This window comes from Nycticebus coucang, chromosome 5 (genome assembly GCF_027406575.1).
Source record: "Nycticebus coucang isolate mNycCou1 chromosome 5, mNycCou1.pri, whole genome shotgun sequence".
NCBI lineage: Eukaryota > Metazoa > Chordata > Mammalia > Primates > Lorisidae > Nycticebus > Nycticebus coucang.
This window is the reverse complement of record NC_069784.1, coordinates 63,793,564-63,809,048: the sequence shown is the minus strand read 5'-3', so window position 1 is coordinate 63,809,048 and position 15,485 is coordinate 63,793,564. Positions and strand designations below refer to the sequence as shown.

The following is a 15,485-nucleotide window of genomic DNA, read 5'->3' as shown; positions in this document are numbered from 1 at the left end:
GTGCAGAACTTCTCCAAGCTCTGGGCCCCTAAACCTACCCAGTATGGCTATTGACTACTTCCCTGCTGAAAACTACTTAAAATTCCTGGGCTGGGGCCACCACTGGTTAAAACTGCACCATTACTGAAAGACAACTAGAACCAAAGATTCTAATAATTTTCTGGGTGATATCAGAGAAACAATGGAATAAGGAAGGAGCCCCTCAACAGATTTCATGTATTTAATGTGACTGTAATTCAGGAATTCCTTTCAGCATGGGAGGAGTCTAGGTAATTGATGAGCTTGAGGCATCCACCACTTGAAGCTGAGGGAATCCTCATTGCATGCACTGTCTCTGACAACAAGCACTGATGTTCAGAAGGATGTGACTAAATGCTTTTATTGATGACATTGGCCACATTAACTACAACCTTTGTAGGAGAAAGCAAGAGAAAATCAGCCTAGGGGGTCCAGTTATATACAGTATGGCTGGTCGGTAGTACATTTCCAATGTATTTGCTTAGTTTCTCCTGAAATTGGACCCAAAAACATACTCTTAGATGCAGTTGATTTATTTGGAAGATAATCCCAGAAAACAGGAATAAAGGGGCAGGAGAGTGATGCAAACAAGGAGAGAGAGCCAACAAAATGTCCATGACTGAATTGACTCCACCACATACAGCCAGGGCTCAGTCCTGCTTGAGACCCAACTCTATAGAATCCCCTTGGAATTGTATGCTATTGATAAATTGCAACATATAATTAAATAAAACAATGTTTATACTTATACAGAGAGAAAGATAAGCATCATTTAATTGTGAAATTTATATAAAAGTGTTCATAAAGAGGTAAAGTTCTATTGAATGTCATTTTGAGCATAAGTATATTCTTCTTTTTAGGATGCTAACAAATGAGATAAAAATTCCTTTTGAGGAGAAATGATTTTAAAAGTCTCTGGTTTCTTTATGTTGGTCCTAATAGTTGATTTGTTGAAGTCTGAATTAACTTCAAAGGAACTTATTTCTGTTTTTAGAATGTGATGGTGGAGGAAAACTCCGGCCTATGGAGAGTGCTCCATAAGTGCTTCCCAAAAAAGGATGAGAAGGAAAAGGAGGTCTCCATTGGAACTGTCTCCTTGGATCCAGGGCAAAAATGAACCTCCAGCTGGAGAGAAGATGGGTTCATATGGCTCAGCAACACAGGAAACTTGAATGGAGAGAGAGAATGGCCCACTCTGTTGTTTGGGAAAGCCCCTGTAGGTGGTGACTCACAGGTTGTCCCTCCGCCATCATCCCCTTTGTCTTCAGGGTCTGGGTCGCTCTTCATTAAGTTCTTTTATTAGGAAAATTGTTTTCTCCTTCAGTTTTCCACAGGGCTCCACCAGGCTCTGTATTTTTAAAAATGTTTTCAATTATTATGCATACATGACAGTTGCATATATGTGTAGAGTATATGTGATATTTTGATAAAGCCATACAATGTGAGTTAATTGAATCAGGGTAATTGGAGTATCTATCACGTCAGGTGTTTATTATTTCTTTGTGTTGGGAACATTGCAATTTTGCTCTTTTATTTTAAAGTATACCCTAACTTATTGTTGATTATAGTCACTTCATTATGCTATCAAATATTGTTCATTATATCGCTCTAATTATTTCCACCCAGTAATCATCCCCACATTATCTCTCTTCCCTCCCTGCTCTCTTTCCTGTCTCTGGGAACCATCATTCTACTCTCTGTCTCCATGAGCTCAATTATTTTCAATTATTTAGGTTCCACATACGAGTGAGAATATGTAAGATTTGTCTTTCTGGGTGGCGCCTGTGGCCATAAACCCAGCCCCGGCCAAAAACCACAAAAAAAAAAAAAAGATTTGTCTTTCTGTGCTTGGCTTATTTTACTTATCATAATAATGTTCTCTAGTCCCATCCATGTTTTTGCAAATGGCAGAATTTTATTCTTTTTATGGCTATGCTGTATTCCATCGTGTATGTGTGCCACAGTTTCATTATTCATTCTTTCACTGTTGACATTTAGGTTGCTTCCAAATCTTGGCTATTGTGGATCCTGCTGTAATAACCATGGGAGTGCAGATGTCTTTTCAATGTACTGAATCCCCTTATTTTGGACATATACCCAGCAGTGGGATTGCTGGGTCTTATGGTAGTTCTATTTTCAGTTTTTTGAAGAACCTCCATATTGTTCTCCACAGTGGTTATGCTAATTTACATTCCCAGCAACAATGTATGAGGATTCCCCTTCCTCCACATCCTTACCAGCATTCACTATTGCCTATCTTTTTGACAAAACAAACAAACAAACAAACAAACAAACAAACAAACAAACAAACAGAAAAACCAACTATGGGGCGGCACCTGTGTCTCAAGGAGTAGGGCACCGGCCACATATGCCAGAGGTAGTGTTTTCTAAGAGAACCAGACCAATGCCATATTTGAGAGAACCAGACTGACGCCATCTTAAGGTTCAGAGCCATTTTGAGAGAACCAGACCAATGCCATATTTGAGAGAACCAGACTGACGCCATCTTAAGGTTCAGAGCCATTTTGTCTAAAACTGATGAGTCACCGTGAATTGCTGGTTTTGGGGCCTTGAGTCATAGGTGTCCAATCAGAAACTGCCTCCTGGAATGGGCCATATGGCAGGACCAGTGGCGACCGATCCAGAAGCGATCCCTTTGTTTAACTTGTATACACCTACTTTTTTGTGCTATCCTAGAAAAATACCCCTGTTCCAGGGCTCGGGGCTCCTGGCTCGGATCCCTTGTAATGGAGACCCCAGGAGTCCAAGCTTGAACTTGCAATAAAACGGCTCTTTTGCTTTTGCATCGGATTCGGCTCCTGGGTGGTCTTGGTGGGGGATTTCGACTGGGCACAACAGTTCAAACCCAGCCCCGGCCAAAAACTGCCCCCCCCACCCAAAAAAGTAAAACCAACTATGTTCTAACTGCCACAGGTTGTTTTTTTTTTTCTTTTACTCTAGCAGCTAAATAAGCACTGGCCTCAAGATAAGCTATCCTGACATAATCACAGCTCACCTCCAGATGCTAACTGACCCTTTACTCCACAAATCATAACTATACCTTTGATTGGATAAGGGATTAACTTTAGTGCTTTTCTCCTGGTAAGGGGCCACTGACCATGGACTGGTTCTGACCAGTTTACAGTGGCTGCACTTGAATGTCTTCATGTCCCTGTGTTACCTTTCAACATATGAAACTTTATTGTAATGCATTTAAATGTTAAGTCTTCACCCTGAGATGAACCTGGGTTGTATGTTACATGCATGTCTGTACAGGACACATGTGTCAGGACCACTTTCATGAATGTCCATAGCTCCTTCTATAACCTGTCAAATACACATACTTGGCCAACACATTCAACACAAATAATCCCCTTTCCATCATTTCCTCCCTCAAAGTGCCTCTTTCTGGTCTCTGGCACAGACTATGCTTCTCCACCTGTCAAGATGGCTGCCCTGGCTGGCATGGTTGCTCACACCTGTAATCCTTGCATTTTGGGAGGCTGACATGGGAGAGATCTCTTGAGAGCAGGGGTCGGATACCAGTTTGAGCAACATAGCAAGACCCCACCTCTGCAAAAAAGAAACAAAGAATCAAGTTTCCTCTCCAAATCTATAGACCTCATGATTTTTCAGTCAACATACTGCACTTGAAACCCACCACAGGATATACTAGGTAACCAGGCCTCCACTAGCCACAAGAAGCTTCTGAGAGCTCTCCAGCTACTCCAGCAAACATCCACACTGGCAGCTAAGCACACTGTCAGTGGAGCTGGTCAGGAGAAAGGACTCAATTTTGAACTTCACTAACAACCCAGAAATAGTAACTTTCTACATTCAAACTATTTTCCTCAAAATTTATTGATGAAATTGAGAGGGCTGAGTTTTTCCTGCATCATTTAGAATAGATGTTTATGAATGACAAATAGTATATAAGATACATGGCTCCAAAATAGAAAAAGTAGAGCATGTGTGAGCGTGTAACAGGCACCCATTTTAGGGTGTAGGCAGAAGGTGAGACTAAATGCTTAGATTCTAAATGACAATAAGTTGTCTTATCAGCAATTTCTCCAGAGACAGATCTCAGGAGTAAACACCCTAATTTTAGAAATAGATTCATATGAGCCTCTATTTTAAACATAACATACGATATTGACTTTAAAGACTTGTCCCCAAATACAAGTTTTAAAACACTGAAAAAAAGATTCTAAATTTTTCTTGCGATACTGTTTATTTGTGGAACTGTGTAAGATAAAATAATGATAGTACCTAAATCAGGAATGATACCTAAATCACGAATGTCCTTAAATATTTTCAATTGAAGTCTATCTCCCTTAGGGGCAAAAATTTAGAAGCATTAAATCAACTGTAATTTTTAAAGTGTATTAAGTGGAAACGATTAATACATTAAAGAATACTTTAAACTCTGATGTGAAAAGCAGCTAATGTTATTAAACAATTGTCAGATTGGTTAGGGGTACACGCTTTGGGAATCCGTGGGCAATTTAGAAAGAACATTAACCCTACCACATGTATCATTTGGTGCCTTTTAATAAGGATTCAATAAAGTGGGTAAATGTAAACACACTTAACTAAGTTCTAGGACTTTGGGTAAATATGAACATTTATGAGTCCAGGGGCAGGCAGAATAATTAGTTTTTCCTTTTTTTGGCTGGGGCCAGGTTTGAACCTGCGACCTCTGGTAGGTATATGGGGCCAGAGCCCTACTCCAAGCACCACCCTAGAATAATTAGTTTTGATGTAGACCTTTTCTGTTTCTTTGAGTACATTACACCACTACAGGAAAGTCTAAATACAGCTTCATCAGTCATCTCAACTGGTCGAAGGGCCTGGTCAAGACACTGGCCAAGCCTAGCCAACGTTCTTTAATTATCTGCACCTGACAAGGTTCTCTCTCCCAACCAGAAAGCAGCTTTTACACTTTGCTATCTCAAGTCATATCTGGAAATATAAGAAAAAAAAGAATCAAGTTTCCTCTCCAAATCTATAGACCTCATGATTTTTCAGTCAACATACTGCACTTGAAACCCACCACAGGATATACTAGGTAACCAGGCCTCCACTAGCCACAAGAAGCTTCTGAGAGCTCTCCAGCTACTCCAGCAAACATCCACACTGGCAGCTAAGCACACTGTCAGTGGAGCTGGTCAGGAGAAAGGACTCAATTTTTATAAGCTTATTGCCACTGATGTGAGTAACCACTTGCTAATAAGGTTTGCATATTTGCCCCCACAAAGACTCATGTTGAAATTTAATCCCCAAAGTGGCAGTATTGAGAGGCAGGTCCTTTAACCCTACGAACCACATCAACTCATACCAATTTAATTCCATCTCCGAATTCCCCAGCAATGTTCTCATTATTTTGCTTACTCATCATTATTTACTGTTACCTAAGAATACCTCTTCCTAACAATATTCAATGGCAGCAACTAATAGTAAGTGAACAGGTTTACCAAGCTCCTGAGATTATGTACCGTGAATGAGTATAAGAAAAGCTGAACAAATGGTTCTCAGTATACAGGGAAAAACAGTTAAACCAGTTTTCCAGGTTTTGGGGTCCATAGAGTTAATGGGTCATCTTGGGAATGGGACTGGTGGCTTTAAAAGAAGAGGAAGAGGTGCCGGGTGCAGTGGCTCATGCCACCCTCCTAGCACTCTGGACGCTGAGGCAGGTGGATCGCCTGAGCTCAGAACTTGGAGACCAGCCTGAGCCAGAGTGAGACCCTCATCTCAACTAAAAATAGAAAAACTAGCCGGGCTTCATGGTGCGTGCCTGTAGTCTCAGCTACCCAGGAGGCTGAGGCAAGATAATTGCTTGAGCCAGGAGTCTAAGGTTGCTGTGAGCTATGGTGCCACTGCACTCGACCAAGGGTGACAAAGTGAGACTCTGTCCCAGAAAAAAAAAAAGAAAGAAAGAAGAAGAGGAAGAGGGACCCAGGCAAGCAGGCCAGCCCCATTGCCATGTGATGTGCTGGGTCCGCTCAGGGCTCTGCAGGGTCCCACCAGCCACAAGACTCTCACCAGCGGTGGCCCCCAGCCTTGGACTTCTTGGCCCTCAGAAGGAAATAAAAGAAATAAATTCCTTTCCTTTATAAATTACCCAGTTCAAGCTATTCTGTTATAAACAACAGAAAACAGACTAAGACACCCCTCCTCTTAATTTTTAAACAAATTATGAATTATTTTTGAGGTGAAATACACACACTGTGCAATAACATACAAATGTACAACTTGTGGAGTCTCGGCAAATACACAGACTCCTGCACCAGACGTCCAGCCAGTCACAGAGCAGCCTTTACTACTTCCTCCAGTTCTTTCTATATATAAAACTTTTAAAACTAACATTGGTGGTGTTATTTTCACTTTATTTTTTAAATAAAGGTGAGCTAATTTAATGTAAGCATATTATGATAAAGAGTTACATCATTAAGGCAAAAATATCATAGGATATAATTAGGGAATGTAATGTATTTTCACTTTGGTGAAAATAGTTCTTAGCTCTGTGCTTAACATACGTAGTATGTTCCCGGTTCCTAACACTATGCTTAACATACATAGTAGATCAACACTGGACAAAGTAATTAAAAAGAAATATCCAACTTCAACATTTTCAAGACCCATGGTCATCTCAGGAAATATATAGAAAAAGTGACTTTTCTTAAAGAGTTAGCTCAATCCTTCCTGGTTACATTATTATCATACAAATGGCATTTTACATGATTTCCTATACCTACAGAAGAAGAGATAAAATTCATAAGAGAATGCAACTATAGGTTCTCCAACTGATTGTGTGAAATATTTTATAAATCAAAGTACAGAAGTAATAGAAAAATTTTTGTGATCCATTCTCTACAAATCACTCTCCATCTTCACTGTCATGTACTTTTTTCTTTTCAGCTTATTATGAGGGTACAAATGATTAGATTACAGTGTGCGTGTTTGTTAGGTAAGGTCCCTGTTGTAGTTGTGCCCTTCACCAAGGACAGGGCACACCATCATGGTACTTTTTTTTTTGTTGCAGCAGAGTCTCACTATGTCGCCCTTGGTAGAGTGCAGTAGTGTCATAGCTCACAGCAATCTCCAACTCTTGGGCTTAAGCAATTCTCTTGCCTCAGCCTCCCAAGTAGCTGGGACTACAGGTGTCCACCACAACGCCCAGCTATTTTTTGGTCTGGGTCAGGCTCGAACCCACCAGCTTTGGTGTATGTGGCCAATGCCCTACCCACTGAGCCACAGGCACCGCCCCATCATGGTACATCTTAAGAAAGGGTAGACAAGTGCAGGGCTCGCTTAGGGGCACCACCTGTTGGAGAGTGAGTTGGAAACATGAGGTGATATCACTGTTTGGTGACTTTGTTACTCCTGATATTTTGTTTCATCAAAGTGGTTTTTAGCTCACAAATTTCAAGATATTCACTCATACATACCCAAGTTCAATTTCATCTTCAATCAGGTCTAGTTCTCCACTATGACAGTCAAAAACAAAACTATTTAACTGATCTGATTAAAATACACTTGTCTTCACTGATTTTACTCCGTGATTACAGGCCTGATAATTAGCTCATCTCAGTCCATTTAAGAAGTGGAAGAGGTTGGACAGCACCTGTGGCTCAGTGAGTAGGGCGCTGGCCCCATATAACGAGGGTGGTGAATTCAAACCCAGCCCCGGCCAAACTGCAACAAAAAATAGCCGGGCGTTGTGGTGGGCGCCTACAGTCCCACCTACTTGGGAGGCTGAGGCAAGAGAATCGCCAAAGCCCAAGAGCTGGAGATTGGTGTGAGCTGTGATATCACAGCACTCTTCCGAGGGCGACAAAGTGAGACTCTGTCTCTAAAAAATAAATAAATAAATAAAATGAAATGGAAGAGGCTCGGTGCCTGTGGCTCAAGCGACTAAGGTGCCAGCCACATACACCTAAGCAGGCAGGTTAGAATCCAGCCCGAGCCAGCCAAACAACAATGATGGCTGCAACAACAACAACAACAACAACAACAAAAAAAACAAAAACAAAAACAAAAAACCCGGGCATTGTTGCAGGCCCCTGTAGTCCCAGCTACTTGGGAGGTGGAGGCAGGAGAATCGCTTGAGCCCAGGAGTTGGAGGTTGCTGTGAACTGTGATGCCATAGCACTCTACCCAGGGTGACAGCTTGAGGCTCTGTCTCAAAAAAAAAAAAAAAAGAAATGGAAGAAAAGGGCGGTGCCTGTGGTTCAAAGGAGTAGGATGCCAGCCCCATATACCAGAGGTGGCGGGTTCAAACCCAGCCCCAGCCAAAAACTTAAAAAAAGAAATGTAAGAAAAGTCATGTTATGCAACCACACACACTATTAGATTGCTCTAGGATAATAAATACAATATGTGTGGCTTGATATTATAAACCAGCCTTAACGATAGCCTTGAATTTTTATAAGCTTATTGCTGGGAGGATGTAAGTTTTTGTTTTCAGATTGCCCTTTTAGTGTGGCTTTTTAGAAGTGGTGTTCAGGAAAGTCCTGTGGCCTGGAGTAGAGTGTAGTCCACTCACAAAGAATAGTTTCTTTTTGTTGTAGGTTGGGAGCTGTATTTGGGGTGTAAGTTTGGAGCACCAACTGAGTAGTTACCTGTTGAGATAACTTTGAGAGTTGAACTTGAATAAAAAGAGTTATGCATGGAGCCACAGCCACCAGCCCAAGGATGACAACTGTAGGTTTGAGGAAAGGTAGAAGTGCAACCCAGAGTGTGTTTTGAGTGAACCAAGAGGAGAAGTCTAATGACTCTGATTCATGTTGTTTTTTTCAGAGTTCCAGGATTTCTTGGAGTGATCAGACTTTGTTAGTGATGATTCCAGACTCATTAACAAAGAAAAAATATTCCTCTTGGAGTGCCAAAATCCCCCAGCCTGGTGAGTTAGAAAGTGTGGGAGGCGAGACTTTGTTTGTGGGTTTGAGCGCTGGCAGATTTCACAGGATGATGTAAGTTGATTTAGTAATTCTGAATCTATCTGTGAGAGAGGAAAGAAAGGTTTGAGAAATTGTAGTAAAGTCTGAGAGTTGGGATGAAACAACTTGTGGAGATAGATGAGGAGGTCACGAGTGGGAGGTTGATTTGTTTCCTTTACTGTAGCAGCAATAGGAGTAGAAATAAGTAGGAGGTGAGAGGAGGTGTCAGGAGATGAGTGTTGGAGAGCAGCTGCACGTGCTGCACGGTCGGCGGCTCGCTTGTTACTCTTTTATATAGATGAGTGGTTAGATTGATATGAACAGCAATGGACAATGCCTACAGTTTTAGGCAATTTAGAAGCTTTTAGTAGTTTGATAATAAAGTGAGAGTTAATAGGGTTATTTTTGATGTTACATAAGTCTCCCTCTTTTTATATAGCTGCATGGGATAATAATATGTGGAATGCGTACTTAGAATCAGTATAGATAGTGAGATTTATCTCGTGCTAGGGTGAAGGCTCTGGTTAGTGCTATTATTTCTGCTTGTTGGTTAGTGGTGGAAGAGGGAAGAGAGTGTGCCTCAGTGATCTCATTGGAGGACACAATTGCATAGCCTGCTCTAGAGTTCCCTTATACATAAAGGAACTGGTATCTGAAAATCAGAGGAGATAAGTATCAGGAAGAGGTCCTTATTGTATGTCGGAGAGAAAAGGGAGAAGAGTGTCTAGTGTTTGAAGACAATCGTGAGTGGGTGATGAGTCAGAGGGAGTAGGCAAGAGGGATGCAGGATTTAGTGTGGGAAGTGTGTTAAAAGATAATGATGGGTCAGATAAGAGAGAGGTTTGAAGGTTAAGAATACGGCATGGTGGTAGGGTTTGAAGATTTTTGTAGGTCAAAAGATCAGACAGAGAATGAGGGGATAAGACAGTAGTAGGGGAACCGAAAGTGAGTTTCTTTGATTCTTGTATTAGAGGGACTGCGGCTGCCAATGTCTTGAGACGAGGGGCCCAACCTCGTGTGGTGTGATCTAATTGTTTTGAGAGATAAGCAACTGGAGCAAAGGTGGGGCCTAGCTGATGTCCAAGCAAGCCGAGAGCAAACCTACGGTTTTCTGTGACATATAGGAGGAAGCAGCGAGAAAAGATCAGGAAGGTGGAGGGCTGGAGCTTCTAATAAAGCATGCTATAGAGATTTAAAGGAAGTGGAAATGGAGGTTAGGAGAGGCTCATGAGGGTCACCTCAAGTAGCATTATATAAAGGAGCAGCTAGGAGATAAAAGTTGGGAATTCATGCTCTGAGGTATCCAGCTAATTTTAAAAAGGAGAGGAGTTCTTGTTTTGTGGTTGGTAGAGGAAAAGAAGGCTTTTTCTGTCTATTGTAATAGCTTTGAAGCCTGGGGACAAAAGGACACTAAGGTAAGTGACTTCCTATTGGAATAATTGAACTTTTGAGGGAGAGACCCAATATCCCCTATCTGCAAGGAAATTAAGGAGGGAACGGGTGTCTCACTTAGAGTCATGTAAGGTGGGACTACAGAGCAGGAGGTATAGACATACTGAACCAATGTTGAAGGAGAGGGATCATAGGACTGGAGGTCTCGTGATAATGTCTGGCCAAATAAGTGGGGGCTGTCCAAAATCCCTGGGGGAGTACAGTTCAAGTAAGTTGGGAAGAAGTCTGAGAAGTAGGGTCAGTCCATGTGAAGACGAATAGGTTTTGGCAATTAGGGTGTAAAGGAATAGAGAAGAAGGCATCTTTGAGGTCTAGCACAGAGAAACAAGTGGTCTGAGGTGGGATGGTTGATAGGAGAGTGTATTAGGGACTAATGGGTGTATAGGAATAATCGCAGAGTTGGTGAGTCTTATATCTTCTACTAAGTGATAGGTGCCATTAGGTTTTTTAATTGCTAGTATGGGAGTATTATATGGTGAGTGGGCAGGTTGCCAAAATCCTTTTTTTAGGAAATTCTGTATAATAGGTTGAAGTTCTAGGAGACTAGATTGCGGAAGTGGATATTGATGTTGAGAAGAAAAAAACAGAGGGCTTTTTTTTTTTTTTTTAAGCTTAATAAGAACTGGAGAGCAGGAGGCAATTGAGAGAGTTTTAGTATCCCAAACCTTAGGATTTACTTGCTATGGTGGAATGGGCCAGGGTGACGGGTCTTTGATGGCTTGGGAAAGGACGAGGCCGAGTGAGACAGAAGGAGAGGGGTCAGCATCTATTAATTTAAGATCAAAAGTGAGGGCGGTACCTAATTTGGAAAGTATGTCACGTCCCAGAAGGGGAACTGGACAGGAAGACAGCACCAACAAGGAATGTATAAATGAGAAATTGCCAATCATGCAGTGTAAAAAAGGGGTTTGACGTGGACAGTGGGAAAAACCCTCTACTCTGATAACAGAGGTAGGTGACAGGGAGGTAGGACCGCTGAACTCTTTAAGAACTGAGAAGCTAGCTCCTGTATCTAAGAAGGCGATCATCTTACCTGCCACCATTAGGGTTACTCTTGGCTCCGCAGAGGTGATCTTCATCAGGTGAGAGAAGCCAGGGTCCTGTCAGTCTTCAGAAAAGGCAAGCCCCAACAAGTCTGCTGTAGGTGCTGCTGGTTGGCTGGCCCTATGTCCTCTCTGGGGCAAGGGGCAGTCAGCCTTCCAATGGCCCTTTCTTTTGCAGAGACGGCATGGCCCTGGCGGGGGCCTAGGATTAAGGCAACATCATACCCAGTGGCCTTCTTCACTGCATTTGTAGCATGGTCCAGGTCATTGAGTCATGAAGCTGCCTTTGGCCCTGATGACTTAGGCAGGTTAGGAATGATGGCCTCAGTGACACTGTTTGTTATGTTTTGAGCTAGCATTTGAAAATCTTGGGTTTGAGATTTTTTTATTTTCCGTTTGGAAAACATCATCTTGCCCCATGTAAACCTTAAAGGCTGTGTCTAAGATCACGGCCTGGGGTGTTAGGGGTCTGTGCTCCAAGCGCTTTAGCTTAAGTTTGATGTCAGGGTAACCTTGGTTAAAGAAATAAGTCATGAGAATGTTTTTCCCATCTATTGTTTCAGGATCTAAGTTAGTATACTTAACAAAAGCCTTGGTAAAGCGTTGGAGGAAAGCTGAAGGATTCTCAGACTTAACTTGTATGACTTCCCATAATTTATCGTAATTGATAGCCTTTTTGGCGAAGCTCTAAATCTGCAAAGAATGCAGGTAATAAAAATGTCTCTACTTTTTCTCCCAGCATTATCATTATAATTCCAATTTGGCTGGGAGTTAGGGAACACAGTGTCACCTATAGGATGCTCATTGTTTGATGTATAAAATTGATCTGCTGCCTCTTTCGCCCTCTCCCACACTCGTTTGCACTGGTCAGAGGTTAGGATATTAGCTAAAATAACAAAAGCATCATGCCAAGTAAGTTGATAGGACATAGTAATAAATTGAAACTCTTGAATAAAATGATAAGGATTAGAAGTAAAGGAACCTAGTCTAACCTTAAGGTGTGTGGGTTTAGTCATGGGGAAAGGAAGATAAACAGAGACTACGCCATTGACTCCAGCTACGTCGCGGAGCGGGGCCAGGAAGTGCGAGGGAGCTGAAGGTCCCTCTAATTCTGGAGACCCATGGGAGCAGGAGCTGGTGAGGGAACCAGAGGGAAGTGAAGGGTGAATGGTGGATGTAGAAGAATTAGTTTGCAATTTGTCTACATTGTTACACAGTGGCACTGTAGGACCATTATATGGAGGAGCTGGAGGAAAAAAGGGGTAAAGAGGTCCGAAAGTGTTTCTTGGAGCAGCGGGCAGTGGACTGAGAGACAACAGGGAAGAACTCTGAGGGCTAGTTGGAGGGGAGGAGTTACCAGAGGAGCTCAGATTGGTTAATGGAGAAGTAGGAGGGACAGAGGGTGGAGGCAACTGCGTAGTTGAGGGAGGAGCCGAACATGGCAGAGCCTGAACAAGAATTACTCCAGTTTCAGAACCGTGGCCGGTTGTCTGTGCCATGGAGGTTCATCTGCTGGGTCAAATAGGTTTGGTTCAGGGAGACAGAGAGTAGAAGAGCCCTTTGTTACAAGAATTTTAGAATCACCCGAACATAAATTAGGCTTGGTTCTAAGATATGAGAAGCCTTGAGCATAGGGGACCTCACTCCATTTGCCAAGGCGCTCACAATAGTTATATAAGTGTTGAATTAAAGAAAAATCAAATGAACTATAGTTTGGTCAGATACTTTGGTTGTCTAGTTTGTAAAGTGGCCAAACCTGGGTAGAGAGTTTAATTAAATTTTTTGGCCTTAAGTCTAATCTTAATTCTACCAGGTGGCATAATAAGCACCCCAAGGGGGAGTTAGGTGGGATAGAATCTAATTAGTTCCCTAATTAGATCCCACTTCTGCACCCATGGCGATTCATCGCAGGAATAAAGCATGAGCAGAATCATGCGAGGACCAGGACAAAGGGCGGACGTCTCCGCTGCTTTGTTGCTGGCCATGAAGACAAGAACACAGTTTAGGACCATCGTCACTGTACCCCAGATCAGTGTCAGACCCTTGGGGCTGAGGAGAGCTTGAGATCTGGGCCAGAAATTTTCGTGCGAGGCATGGAAGCCCTGGTTTAAGCCACACAAGGTCAATGGGAATAGGGAACTCAAGCCTCGAGAAACGGGTGAATCACCAGGAATGTAAGCAACCCAGCCCATGATTAGAGAAAACTCGCTCCCAAAGGAGTACTCACCAAGTCTGAATGAGGCCTGTGTTGAGTGCTGGTTAGAGTGCCTTAGCAGATGGACAAGAGCCCATGCAGTGGTGAGTGCCAGGAGTGGGAGAAGAGGATAGGGAGCCCCCAGGAGCTAAAAGTGACATGAACCCGTGGAAGGGGTGGAAGCTACCCTTGGGAGAGTTCCCTAATTAGATCCCACTTCTGACATCAGATGAAAGGGTGGCACTCGACCAGCAGAGATCTCACAGACCACCAAGGCTTGTATGAAAGGTCTTTCTTGGGAGGGATGCTGCAGAGAAGCATCTTTCCCATCCCAAGGAGGAGAGAAAAGAAGAGAAAAAGAGAGAGAGAGGAAGAGAGAGAGGGGAAGAGAGAGGGAAAAAAAGAAAGAGTAAGAGAGACAGAGAGGGAGAGCGAGAGAGAGAAAAAAGACCAAAAGAAGAGTTATATCTTCATATAGGTTCAGTCAGGGGAAGTCTTAGAATGGTGACGGGAAGGTAGAATAGCCAATAAGGAGTTACTGCTCTGGCGGGAAGAGCCATTAGGCGCAGGCCATAAGTTTGAAATTTTCAGCAGGTAGCTGTAACTTTAACAGTGAGACAGCTAGACTTGGTCTGTTGAAAGCAGGAAGGGGCTTTCTGGGGAAGGGGCTTTTCTGGGGCAATTACCTAACAGCAATGACAAGTGTCCTTGCTCCGTGCCTGATCCTTCTCCAGTTCCTGTTTGGCTCCTTTCATTTCTTCTGTGGCCTTAAGGCCCTTGCACGGCTGGTCCAGGTATGGCTGTTCTTCATTCTTCAGCTATGCCTTCAAGACTTCACAATAAAGTCAAGCGACACTGTAGCCCCCTCGCTGCCACCACCCCTGTAAGGTTCCTTCTCAGCAGCTATAATTCCCCTCACAGCCCATGTCACTACTGTATCTTTCTGGTGTGCTTATCAGATTTTTCCTCTCTACCAAATTGTAACCTCGGTGGGGACAGACACCTTGCCTCCCCCCAGGGTCTATTCCCAGGCCAGCCCCGGCCAGCTGCCACAGCAGACCCTTCTGAACCAAGGACTAGAAGACCTTGCCGAGGGCTTGGGCTAGGCAGGGTGGTCAGGTCACTTGTACTCCACAGTGGCCACTCCTGAGAGTGGAGATCCTGTTGTTCACCTGTATGGACAGTGCAGCCCTGGAGGACAGTGCCGGCCACAGGAGCCACGAACACCGGCTATACCATTTTGAAGGAATAGAAAGAGGATAATTTCAATTCGCGCATTGGCGTAACATTTTAACTCCTACAGCATGTATTCACTTGTTCATTCCCTGTTTTCTGTTTCTCTCTTAGACTGTAAACTCTGGGGGTCTAGAACCTTCCTGGCGTGGGAGACAGCCGGCAACTCAGCAAATGTGCTGCCGGCTGAGTCCTGCGCCCCAAACATTCAAAAAGCAAATAAGCCAACCCAAGATGTCAAGGGTCCTGGAGGGATCAAAGACTATCCCAGCAGCGGGGCGGGCTGTAGCACGGCGTCACGGGGCTGTCGCTTCCCCAGGCCCGGCACCCCACGCCTGCCTCCCTGGTTGGTCCCCAGGCCCGGCCCCCAGCTCCAGCTCCCAGACAGTCCCCAGGCCCGTCCCCCCACGCCTGTCCCCCTGGGCGGTCCCCAGGCCCATCCCCCGACTCCAGCTTCCAGGCGGTCCCCAGACGCCTGCCCCCCACGCCTGGCCCCAGCCTCCCCACCCCCGCTCTCTGCTCGCCCCCCTCTCCCGCCCTGAGGTCCATCCCCCAACTCCCGGCCCCAGGGCCCGCCCCACCCCCCGACGCCTTCCGAGCAGAGCC

General features: G+C 43.9%; 1 protein-coding gene across 7 annotated transcripts; it reads right to left on the bottom strand.

The window, feature by feature from the left end:
* Positions 1 to 857: 857 nt before the first annotated feature.
* On the bottom strand, positions 858 to 15,279 carry LOC128585710 (uncharacterized). 7 transcript variants are annotated; one of them, XR_008380091.1, is made up of 4 exons: positions 13,680 to 15,279; positions 11,443 to 11,654; positions 3,498 to 3,591; positions 858 to 1,366 (listed from the first exon to the last, which is right to left on the bottom strand). XR_008380091.1 is itself a non-coding variant. In XM_053590900.1 (4 exons), exon 1 carries the CDS (start codon positions 12,949 to 12,951, stop codon positions 12,019 to 12,021), a length of 933 nt encoding a protein of 310 aa, XP_053446875.1. In that variant the 5' UTR covers positions 12,952 to 15,279; the 3' UTR covers positions 858 to 1,143; positions 1,251 to 1,366; positions 3,498 to 3,591; positions 11,443 to 12,018. The 7 variants fall into 7 exon arrangements, 4 of the variants coding, with proteins under 4 accessions (XP_053446875.1, XP_053446874.1, XP_053446873.1 ...); XR_008380090.1 differs by having other exon boundaries at positions 11,443 to 11,517; positions 14,333 to 15,279; XM_053590900.1 differs by having other exon boundaries at positions 858 to 1,143; positions 1,251 to 1,366; positions 11,443 to 15,279.
* Between the last annotated feature and the right edge of the window lie 206 nt (positions 15,280 to 15,485).

Bases quoted from the DNA above. Each gene is read 5' to 3' on its own strand.
- LOC128585710 (XM_053590899.1), bottom strand. From the start codon at position 12,951: ATGGCACAGACAACCGGCCACGGTTCTGAAACTGGAGTAATTCTTGTT.